The following is a 12,313-nucleotide window of genomic DNA, read 5'->3' as shown; positions in this document are numbered from 1 at the left end:
CCCTATAGGTAGCATTTACTATTGACTTGGTCTCCCATCAGTAGTAGCATTATAACATCACATGCAGCATTCTCTGCCTTTTCTAGTTATACAATCTCGCCTTTCTCTAAGAGATAAATATGGAAGTTTGTGGTTACAACAGGGTGCGTGCAGGGGGTTTCCTATATTCTGTAAGAAACAGCAAATCTTGTGGCTATTAGCTATTATTTGTACTTCAATAGTAACAAGATATTCCACTCAGACCTCTCCCTTTACTGTTTGGCGTTGTACAAAGATACCCTGAAATACGCCTCCCTTTAAAGCATTTTAAGATTCTACATCCTTGTCTTATTAGAAAATATTAGAAAGCATTACATAAAATACACAAGGAGAAACAAAGAGAAGCTTTTCCCGACGCTTAAGTAAAACAGGCCGTTTCCCTGCTTCAGAAAGACGCTGCCCTGATCCAACAGAGCTCTTTTACGTTCATGAAGAACTGGAATCGGTTCCTTCTGCCAGGCCTGCGGAGCGTGACCTGGAGCACGGACAATGCCGGAGGCCACGGGCAGGGGCTGGGCGGGAGCGGGGTGCGGGAGAGGCTCCCGCTGGAACGGGGACGTGGCTCGGGACTGGCGGCAGGGCAGGCGCGGATGGGTGGAGGGGAGGGAGGAGATGGAGGGAGGGGAGGGAGGAGATGGAGGGAGGAGCGGGGACCGTCAGCGCCAGGGGAGGCGGGTCCCGCCCCGGCGGCCCCGGCGGCCCGGCAGCGCCCGCGCCGCGCATCCGGGGGTGCGGCGGGAACTACCGCTGGAGAACCCGGGGGAACTGCAGCTGGAACATCCGGGGGTGCGGCGGGAACTGCCGCTGGAGAACCCGGGGCTGCGGGGGGAGCTGCCGCTGGAGCGGCGGGAAGCAGCGCTCCCCGCCGGAGCATCCGGGGGTGCGGCGGGAACTACCGCTGCCGGAGCCCCCGGCGCCCCACGGGGCGCAGCATGGAGAGCCCCGCGGTCACCTTCACGCTGGCCTACCTGGTGTTCGCCGTGTGCTTCGTGTTCCCGCCCGACGAGGTGCGCTCGGCGGGGCTGACGGTGCAGAGCCTGCTGTCCGCCTGGCTGGGCAGCGAGGACGCGGCCTTCGTGCAGTACCACCTGCGGCGCAGCACCGGCACGCTGCTTGCCCACTCCCTGCTGCCCCTGGGTGAGTAGCGCTGCGGCTGCCCTGCAGAGAGCACCCCGAGCTGTGCAGCCAGCGGGGCTGCACATGCACTCACAAAGGAGCTGCAGTTTGAGTACAGGCTGGGGAATGAGGGGCTGGGGAGCAGTGCCAGGGAAAGGGACCTGGGGGTCCTGCTCAGTGGCAAGTTGAACGTGAGCCAGCAGTGCCCTGGAGCCAGGAGGGACATCCCTGTGCTGGGGACATCAGGCACAGCATCACAGCCGGGCAAGGGAGGGATTGTCCCGCTCTGCTCTGGGCTGGGGCGGCCTCACCTCAGTGCTGGGGGCAGCTTTGGACACCACAAAAATGACATTAAACTATTAGAGAGTGTCCAAAGGAGGGCAACAAAGATGGGGAAGGGCCCTGAGGAGAAGCTGTGTGAGGAGAGGCTGAGGGCACTGGGTCTGTTCAGCCTAAAGAGACTGAGAGGAGAGCTCAGTGCAGTTACAAATTCCTGCAGAGGGGAAGAGGAGGGACAGGCACTGATCTCTGCTCTGTGGTGACAGTGACAGGACTGAGGGAATGGCCTGAGGTTGTGTCAGGGGAGGTTTAGGTTGGATATCAGGAAAAGGTTCTTCCCCCAGAGGGTGGCTGGCACTGAACAGGCTCCCCAGGGCAGTGGTCACAGCCCCAGCCTGACAGAGCTCCAGGAGTGTTTGGACAATGCTCTCACGCACATGGTGTGACTCTTGGGGTGTCCTGTGTAGTGCTAAGCATTGAATGGATGATCCTTGTGAGGCCCTTCTAGCTCATCATCTTCTGTGATTCTGTGATTTAACCAGGGAATGCAAATCGGCTTCCTTTAGCCATATAATTCTCCTAAAACTAAGCGGCATCTCACAGATAATTTTATTCAACAACAAAATTCAGATCACTTTCCTTTAGGTATGTAATTCTGGTAAAAATCAGTGATGCCTAAGAATTTATCTCAGCTTGCTTGTGACAAGAGGCTTGAATTTGAAGTCATCCAGAAGTACAGTACCTCTCTTGGAGGTGAACTCACTGGTTAGATACCATATGATTCATGGGTATCTGTTTTTGCAGGTACTTACTTGTTTTCTGAAAGTAAGTTTTTTTTTTCTTTGCAGGTTATTACCTTGGTATGTGCTTTGCTGCACCTGAAAAACATCTTTGTTTTTTCTACCTGGCCTCAAAAGAGTGGAAAACTTTCTTCTTCTTCGCCGTTCTCCTCCCAGCAATCACCAGTGCCCTGGCATATTACTGGTCACGGAAAGGTTGGAATAATCACCCTCTAGCCCGGACACTCGCTGTTCACGCCCTCCCGCAGTCGGGTTGGAGGGCAGTAGCTTCTTCCATCAACACAGAATTTAGGAGAATCGACAAATTTGCTACCGGAGCACCAGGAGCCAGAGTGATCGTTACGGACACATGGGTGATTAAAGTGACCACCTACTGTTTACATGTTGCCCAGCAGCAGGACATTCACCTGACGGTGACAGACTCCAGACAGCACGAACTCACACCAGATTCCAACGTGCCTGTGCAGTTCCTCACCATCCGAGTTGCCAGTGTAAATCCCTACGTCAAGGCATTCGATATCCGGTAAAACAACTGCTAAACCTGTTATGTTACATGTGTGCTGTTTGATGGTGCTGAGGGAGCACATTTGTGCCCAGTCTGGAGACTCTGGTCTCATCCCTTCCTTTCTGGTCCCTGCCTAGTGTTCAGGGCTGCTGTGTGTGCAGTTCTGCCATGCAGTGCAGGGAAGGTTGTTTAGAAAGCTTCATACACGTGCAACACTGAATACACAACGGATAAACAAAGGGATTTGCCTCTTTGATCCATTCTTAGGGAGAGGATTGTGCTGGATGCAGAAGGAAGTAACTGGATGAAATTAGGTGAGAGATGGAGAACAGCTATTTGTCTAAAACTGTCTGATGTTCATCCACGACTTTGGATTTTTCCTGTGCTTAAGGCTCATAATTTCATCACTGTTTGGAGGAGTTCTCACTGAGCTACTGCGAGCCAACTGCCCCTAAAACAAGGAAGAAATTTTGGTCCCTTTCTCATTTATGTATTCTCATAGCAGTAAATCGTGACAATTGTGAACTGTTAGGGCTTGTTTTGCAAGGGCCCATGCTGTTTATCTCAGCAGTCTCTGTGTAACCAGGCTAAAGTACAAGTTGGGCAGAAACCTCTGAGTAGAAGGGTGCTGAAGTCTTTGTTGTTGTGTTATTAACAGCCATGTTAGTGCTCCTAAAACTATATTTGAAAAGGTATTTGAGTTTCTCTTTGCTGTAAATTTGTATGTCAGGAGCATTTATTAGGTAATCAGATAATTAAAAGCAGGCAGATCACCAGACTTGTAGGTCTGCAGTGGGGCAAGCATGAGAAAGGCAGAGGTGATTATGGTAAAAAACCTCACAACAAGAGGTTAGTTAAGGTAAGCATGACAATGCTAAGAAAATAAACTTTTATAGACCTGTGACAGTGGTGACCAAATTGGTATTAAACAACGAATGATTTTCTTCTGCAAGCACTTCAGTGCCAGAGTGGTAAAACTACATTCCCAGCTGAGAAAATTATGACTTGTTTGACTTTTAGGGAAAAAAAAGTCCTAAGCCCAAACTGTACTTTGTGACTAAACAGAATAGCATGAAGAATGTGTTTAAAAGCTGTTTTAATAAGATGTCAGTAAATCTCTGCTAGAATGCAGCAGAATCATACAAGATCATTGTATATATCCAGAATCAGAATCAAGTACAGTGAGATGTTTCTGGAGGAAAAATGTTTTTGTGCTGGTGGGCCATGTTTCCCTGCATGTTCAGTGTGAATTGTTCCTCTGGATATAAATATCTCTGATTTGCATGGACAGCATCTGTTAAATTACATTATCCTGTAGCAATAAAAACATTGGAGAGAGCTAGAGCTAAGCCAGCCTTGCATTGTGCTGGGCTCAGCGAGCTCAATGAGCAGTAGGAAAACCAGAGCAGTCTTCCCAGGACATTTCCGTGAAAGCTGTTTAATGAGTGGAAGCACTGAGCTGGACAATTCTGACCCTACAGTTCAGAACTCTTACAGTAAAAAGGGGTGACAACAGGGATACATCGCTGTAGGATCTGTGTGAGGTCTCAGGTGCCACTTGAGTGCTGTGGGCATCACTTAAATTTCATTTACAGAAGCGGCTGGTGTGAAACACAGCTTGCTGCAGCCTTAAATCAGCAGTGGCTTGTGACCTTTGTGAAATTTCTGGGATTGTGTTATGATACAATCTAAAATTGTGTCATAAAATCACAGAACCTGATTGACATTTTTTTGCTACTTATCTAGTACTGTATCACCTTGTGATGCCTGCTGCATGATATTTCTCCTAATTTCTCCTAACTAAACTCCTCAGGAGTTTATAATTGAGGATTTAGATAATTGTCTAGGAAAATAGGCATTAAAAAGGTGACAGAAATGGTGCCAGCAGCACTTTGCAGATAATGCATGATACCTATATTGCTTTTGTTCATGCTGATTACCTCCAAAGCCTTTATTTTTGCATGATGTTCTAGCTGATCTCTGACATACCCTGCTGGCAATCTTACACAGATATGAATGAGGACAGCGTGCTCTGTTGACCGAGTTGTGCCAAAACCAATAACTAAACTGCAGAAGAAACCAAGAAAACACAATGCTGTGTATTTATTCTGACTAATAAGTACCAGCTTTTCTGTGGATTCACTTCCTTGATGTTAACCTCTGCAAGGTGCTGTCATGGTATTTGGGTGGATAATCATGGTAACATTTTGCTCCATCTTTTCTTCTTCAGGTTGAACTCCACAGAGTATGGGGAGCTCCGGGAGAAGCTCCGTGCTCCAATCAGCAATGCAGCTAATGTTGTGATCCATCAAAGCCTTAGTGATTTATTTTTAGAAACCTTTACATCTCTGGTGGAAATAAACCAGACATACCATGTTCCAAGCACTCAGGTGAAACTTTCTATCCATATGAGACTGTAACAATTATACTTTCAATATAGATGACCCTGTGATTTCTGTATAAATGATAAATGTTTACCTAGGGCTATCTCTGGTGAATTATTAAGAGAATTCATTGTTGTGAGGTTAACAAAAAGGTTTTATTAAAAATATCGATTAAACGACAAATTATGATTAAGTTATAAGTATCATGTGATTACTGCTTAATAATCCTCATTTAATAATTAAGCAGTATTCAGTCAGTAATTAAATGGTAATTGAACAGCAGTTAAACACCCTACTACTTGCTACACTTCTAATAATTCACCTAGCTTGCATGCAATATGTTTTAGATCTAATATAAACTGTTACTTACCTTGCTGTAGATAACAGATACCAAGTAAGGGATCTCTTGATCTCAGGAGGTCCTTTGAGAGGTCTCCTACCTGCCTGAGGTTGCCCTGCAGGAGAGCTCCATGGGCTTGGGGGCTGCAGTCGTTTACCTAGAGAGTGACTGGTGGTTAAAGTGCCCCTTGGTGTGGGTGTACAGCTGTAGGACTTAGAGTTTCATCTCACTGGCCCCTGATAAGACATGGCCTAGATTCCTTAACTTCCTGAGAAGACACAGCAAGCACAATTTCTTAGGGTCTGCACAGCCAAGACTGACTCCAATCAGGCCTCCTGGTCAGTGATGCCAGAAACCCAAATGCTCTTTGCTCAGTCAAGGTGATGCTTCCTTCACAAATACTCACCTGCTATGTCAGTAAACTCGGCCTAAATGTAGCTCTGGCTGCTGCTTCTGTTCCTGCTACGAGGAACAAACTGTATTGAGAGCATTATGGTTTTGAGACATGAGAAATAACATAGTGAAATAAATTCCCCTGTAATAATTGCTACTAAAATGTTACATGGACACATTTGGAAATGATGATGTTGCAGAAGGTTTAAGGGGAGCCAGTGCCACAGCTGCTGTTGCTGTTCTTTACACAGCTTGCTCCAATACAGCTTGCTTTTCTAGACAGCCAGGTTTTGCTGGATCTTCTGCTGAAATAAACTAATTCTTAATTGGGGTTTGCTTTAGTTATAATGATTATGGCTGTTATTATATGGTGTTAATTATAACAGCACAGAGTCCTACTTCCAGTAATACTCACAGAGACCTGATCATTATTATACTTGTGCAGCAGTTGTGACTGGAGCACTGTCCAGAGGGAACCAATTTAAGCAGTTCTGGTGACCCTGCAGGGAGTCTGTGTCCAGTGGTTCACCTCATGGGGTGAGGGGTTGGTATCTTTGGCAGTGTTGTACAGCTTATATAGTTTATATAAACTAGCTAAAATAAAACTGGATCAGGTGTGTCTGCACATTATGTTGTGTTCTGATTGCACTGCTAGTGAAAAGAGATGGTCACAATAAAGAGAAGATATTAAAGCTGCTTTCTTGCAGAGCATTTAATTTGTGACGTGGCAGCTGAGCTACTAAACTTGAGTTTGACATTGAGTGATAAATGACATCACAGATGATGATAAGGACGTTAAAAATATAACGTTGAATTTTTCCCTGAAGCTCCATGAATATGTTAAAAAAGTTAGTTAATCTTTCTATGCTAGAATTTTTCCTGCTTAAAAGTTTAGATAAGACCCAATTTCACAAGCTAAAGCTGAGTGGCTTGTGTTCATCGGGATCTGCTCTGCAGTCCAGCTGACAGTGCAGCTGAACAGACACTTCAGGTGACAAAGGAAGAGTCCCCGGAAATGGGAATTAGAGACCACAGAGAGAGGTGGTTTTTGTTCAACCAGGTGCATTTTGAACAGATTCAGGTCTCTGTGCCTATTCAGTGTGCCGTCTTTTGAGCTTTGTCAAGTTCTTGGACAGCTAGAAGACATGTGGGAAATGCTAATTATTGTTTATTAATTGTAAAACATTTCATAGCAAGATGTTGTCCCCATATGCAACTGCAAGTTCATGTGGGATAATTAACTATGGGCAAAATCAGTTATTACAATTCTATCCAAGAAAAATTAAGTTTCTGGACCTTCAGGATGAGCATCCTTGTGTTCAGTACAGCCCTGGTTTCCTCGTTTATGTCTCTTACTTAGAAAGATGGAAGATAGCTATTTGCTATTTTAAGTGGTAAGAACCGTTTGCTTGGTTTGTTATCCTTACTTTATACTGGTATGTTTTTGAAAAATAGTTTGAATGAAAAAGCTGGCTGCTTGCTTACCTTTCTGTGGCTGCTGGAAGCTCTTCAGAGAGTGAAAGAACATTTATTTTTCAGTCATTTTTGTTTAATCATGAGTCTCATGCAACAGTTCTGGGTTTTCTGTTCAGAGAGAAGCTTTGCTGTCATTTATTCGAGTGTTCAAATAAAACCATTTGATATCCTTTGGTGGGGCAGTTCTGCCTTGATTATTCTGCCACAGATGATTTTCTGAAAGCCTTTGAAGAGCAATAACATTAACCATTCTGTGCAGTTCCCAATTTTGATGGTTTTTCTCCTCCCTCAGGAGCTGGAGCCATGCATAGGGTGTATGCAGACTATTGCCAACATCAAGCTCATCAAGAACTGCCAGGAGCCGAACGAGGGGGAATGCCAGCAGTGCTACTGCCGGCCCATGTGGTGCCTCACCTGCATGGGCAAGTGGTTTGCCAGCAGACAGGACCAGCAGCACCCAGAGACCTGGCTGTCGAGCCAAGTGCCTTGCCCGACTTGCCGAGCCAAATTTTGCATTCTAGATGTTTGCCTAATACGATGAATAGTAACTTGGGTATGTTTTAACTTTTTTAATTTGACTGTGTTTGACTGGTTGAAGACCTGCTAGATCTGTTACTGAGACTTCATGTTCTACCAGGGTATAAACTCTAAAGGTTTCTTTTACAGTATTGAAAACAGATGTAAATCTTTTCAGTTTCTTTTACAGTGTTGAAAACAGATGTAAATCTTTTCAGTTCCTTTCCACTTCTACCTGTATCTGTGGATTTTACTCACCTGATGTCAGCTTCTGGATTTTAATTTTGTTTAAACCTCTGTTTTCCTTTCTTACATTTTGGATGGAATAAGGTTATCCTTCTATATTTGAAGTACTGTTGTTTTTTCAGGTTTTAATGTAGGTTAAATTCTTTAAATTTTTAAATTTAACTTGGGTTTTGATTCTTCAATAAAGGGCTAACTGAGAAAATTGCTTTGGTTAGACTTCATTGATACTTTTGTTATTCTTTAATCCAGTTGTAAAGTTATTACTAATCTTTGCAGTTCTTCAAACAAGTGTAACAGTTACGTTCCTTCAACTGGAAGGAACTACTTCCATTACATCTACTCACAAAGGATTGCAGTAGGCTAAGAAACGTAATCCCTGAAGATTTACGAGTCCTGTATGAACCTTCTATTCCATTAATTTGCCTCTAGCATACTTTTTGATGGATGTCTTTATTTCAAACAACAGAAGGATTTGTCAACCCATTTACCTACATGGTTAAACATTGTTGGTTTCCAGGAACTACATTTCTTAGGGTTTCAATGTTCTTTAGGTGATGAGACTTTTTTTACATACATTTGAAGGGAGTGCAGCAAACATCTGAGCTTTAATTTGTAAATTAAAATCACAGGTGGGTCAAATAGAGAAAGGAATACTTTAAAGCTTTGGTATACAAGAATAAAAGCTCTTTAATACCTCCACCTAAATAATCAAAAGGATCTTACCAGTAAATCATGGGCAGAGGTGGCATGCCAGTGATTATATGACAACCCCTTGATTACTATGACAGGCAACTGGTTTGAGCAGGAACAGGTGGCAGGATGTAAAAATGGTACAACTTTGGAAGCACAGCCATGAAATACGAGTCTCAGCTGAGCTACAGTGAATGGGTGTGAGTGAGTGAATGCACCCATCTGCACTTGTAACCAGCCAGGAAATGGTTACAAGTGTGCCTGCAAGCAAGAATTCATAGAGGGGTAAGGAACTGAAGACAGATCTGACAGCATTGCTTGAAAACTAATATTTAATTGTTGGTGTTGGATTTTAACTTTGGAATTTTAAAATAATACTAATTTGTAAAAATTCAAACTAGTTGAGTTTAAGAACATTTATTGCTTCAGCATATCTCAGTTCCTTGATATACAGCATCTACTATGCAATTAAGTAAACTACCTGATAATAACAGTGATTTCTCTGTTTTCCATTACCTGCTGTTTTGGATTGTACAGAGTGAAAATTTGACACTGAGACAGGTTGTGTGGATTTATCTCTCTTTCCCAAAGAGATCTTCAGTGGCATGTCACTCTTCATCTGAATAGAATTAATTTGAGTTCTAGAGTTTCAAACAGATTTGTTGGCAAGTCTGAAAACTAATTAAAAAATCTAGGAGCCAATCAGCAATTGAATTTAAAATATTTTCTAGTACTTCTGTGGGAAAGTTATTTCCAGATTTAAAATGGTGTCTGCAGGATTTTTTAACCTTTGCAAGGTTCTTACAGGGCCGGGTGGTGTTGTCTGACATGCACCTAATCACTACACAGCAGCCTTTACAAATAAGCATTTTGTAGCATGTGCTTCTGAAAAGTTTACATAATGTGGCATGGATATGTGGGATGTGGCCCTTGAAATGCTTGCAGAAAAGATGGCACGATTTGAGAGCTGTGTTTTTGCCACTACTGCACTTTGCCTGTTTGGAATAAAAATATTTATTGTGAATATTTATGTGAAGCTAAAATCATAAAGGCCTTCAGAATCTCAGATGCATGTAGTTGCAGATGATTTACAGACTAAAATCAGGTCAGTTGCCAATAGTATCTTATGTAATAAAAGCTTTAAATTCCTCATTGCTCTTGCAGTGGAATCTACTCTGAGTTAATGGGAAGTTTTCACTCCAGTGGAACGTTTTCTTCATCCTACCTCTTTGTCAATATAAAAGTACAACAGAGTAACAGTCATAAATGTTTTATACCCTTGCATCTTTTAATGCTCTATCCACAGAAGTGCCTCTTAGTAATAATTACCAAAATAAAAACACAATTTATGTTAATGATAGTACATGACTTATATTCCTTAAAACAAGTAGTTTTCCCTAAGTTTAAATTCTCAAAGTAATCTGACGTGCCTCAAACATTTGTGAGCTTCTTAAAGGCTGTGTTAGAGAAACAACTTGTTAAAAATCCATATTAACATGAAAATAATAGACTAGAAAAATAGGCATTTGTCTTTGTGGTAGCTTCAGGTTATCATCCAAAGAGCCACATGTACATACAGGGCCCTTTCTAGAGAAGATCCTAGAAGATCCTCTCTGTTTGCAGTAAAGAACACACCACTGCCTCCCACACAATCTTGATACATTTAAATAGGAGGATAGGGTTTAGAATCAGCTTTCTTACAGTATTTTGTGAAAACAAAACAAAACAAAACAAAAAAACTCAAAAAACCAAACAAAAAAAAAATAAAAAACCCTAAGTAATGCAAGTGGCTAAAATATTTACTGAAAGAATTTTCTTTTTTATTACTGTGTGTAAATTACTGATATTTATTTAGTTTTGCATTTCCAGCTGTATGCTTCTCCACATCACTGATTTGTGGGTGGGCAGTGTTAGTAATCTGAGGTATATTATATAAATGTGATGTCATTAAACTAAACACAGCCTGTTGGTGGACTGTGTCAGTACAAATACCCCATATGAGTGTATCATGTGTAGCCCAAATTTCCTGGCATGCTGCAGCTCAACAGATCTTTCTCAAAACATAGGTCGTGGCAATATTTATTTCCACAGTTGTATTACTTCTGTAATTGTAGTGTCCCAGGGCATATTGATAAATTTGTTGTTTCTTTAGGTTAACATAATTTATCAACCAAAAAAAGACTTTTTTTTTTCCCCAAGCAGGACATATTTTTAATCCATTATATGAGTACAGTTTTTCTACTATGAGGTTTGGCATAGCTTGAAACCAAAATACCAAGTTACCATGAGATCTCTTCAGTATGAATATTTTTATTGTGTTGACACTGGACCAAGTTGCCCAGAGAAGTTGTGGCTGCCCCATTCTTTGAAGTGCTAAAGGGATTTAACAGGACTTTGAGCAACCTGGTCTAGTGGAAGGTGTCTCTGCCCGTGGCAGGGGAGTAGAATTAAATGATCTTGAAGGTCCCTTCCAAATCAAACCTTTTTCTGATATTGTAAAACTTGCTAGACTGCAGCTAAGCACCATCCAGTCAGGACAAACCTCAGTAAGACTGAGGTTCTCAGTGCCATTTAAAAAAAAAAATGTTTGTTGACTTTTAGCTGTTTAAGGAGTTGAGATATAAATGCTCAAGCTCTTCCATGGATTACTAGACATTTTCTTCCAAAGACATACTGCAGGATTTCTTATTTGTGGTTTTTGGGGTTGGTGGGGTTTTTTAGCTAGATAGCTTGCCTGTTTAAAATGAACAGTGTTATTTGGATAGCCCTTAAGGAAAAGCCTAAATGAATACATGCAGTTAATCTTAAAACTCTCTGAAGAGCTCAATAAAAATATAGTCGATTCTTTGTTAAGACTTGTGGTTTTAATTTTAAAGTTATGTTTACCACATAAAACTTTATATGGGCAGAAATCAGTCTGCTTATCTGTATGGGGTGTCTTACTTGAGAACATCGGAATAAATACAAATAGGGCTTAAATTCTCCTGAAGGTGTACATGGTAAGTCCTTCGATGGATTTTCTGACTACAGCCTGAATGCAGAGGGTTGCATAAATGGAAGAATGCGCGTATGAAATCTCTGTAAGAACCTCAGGGGACGAAAAGCCTCCACATACTTTTCACAACTATCAGATGGGAAGGAGTGACACTGGATGTCATGAAATCAGCAGGGGCAACGACTAAAAATTGTCTTTCCGAGGAAGCACTGGCATGTAGCAATGGTGTGTCCTACATAAAACATTTATTTAATCATGACCTTGCTCAGATTTATTACTGAGCACCAGCAATAAAGAATCTGTAACATTCCTATATCATATTCCTGTAGAGGACCTATTGGAGTGCGTCCAGAGGAGAACCATGAAGATGTTCAGAGGGATGGAGCACCTCTGCTATGGAGACAGGCTGAGAGAGCAGGGGGTGTTCAGCCTGGAGAACAGAAGGCTCCAGGAAGACCTTGGAGCACCTTCCACTACCTAAAGGGTCTCCAGGAGAGCTGTAGAGGGACTTTTGACAAGGCCATGCCATGATAG

The 12,313-nt window shown here is 42.4% G+C and overlaps 1 protein-coding gene across 1 annotated transcript; it reads left to right on the top strand.

Moving 5' to 3' along the window:
- The first annotated feature begins 431 nt into the window (after positions 1 to 431).
- Positions 432 to 8,296, top strand: TMEM129 (transmembrane protein 129, E3 ubiquitin ligase). The gene is made up of 4 exons (XM_014895223.2): positions 432 to 1,176; positions 2,283 to 2,757; positions 4,970 to 5,129; positions 7,625 to 8,296. Exons 1-4 carry the CDS (start codon positions 468 to 470, stop codon positions 7,871 to 7,873), a joined length of 1,593 nt encoding a protein of 530 aa, XP_014750709.2. The 5' UTR covers positions 432 to 467; the 3' UTR covers positions 7,874 to 8,296.
- The last annotated feature ends 4,017 nt before the right edge of the window (positions 8,297 to 12,313 follow it).

The sequence above is a fragment of the Sturnus vulgaris genome, chromosome 4 (assembly GCF_052056855.1).
Source record: "Sturnus vulgaris isolate bStuVul1 chromosome 4, bStuVul1.hap1, whole genome shotgun sequence".
In the NCBI taxonomy this organism is placed as follows: Eukaryota; Metazoa; Chordata; class Aves; order Passeriformes; family Sturnidae; genus Sturnus; species Sturnus vulgaris.
Note: the sequence above shows the minus strand (reverse complement) of the source record. Positions and strands in the feature narration are given on the sequence as shown.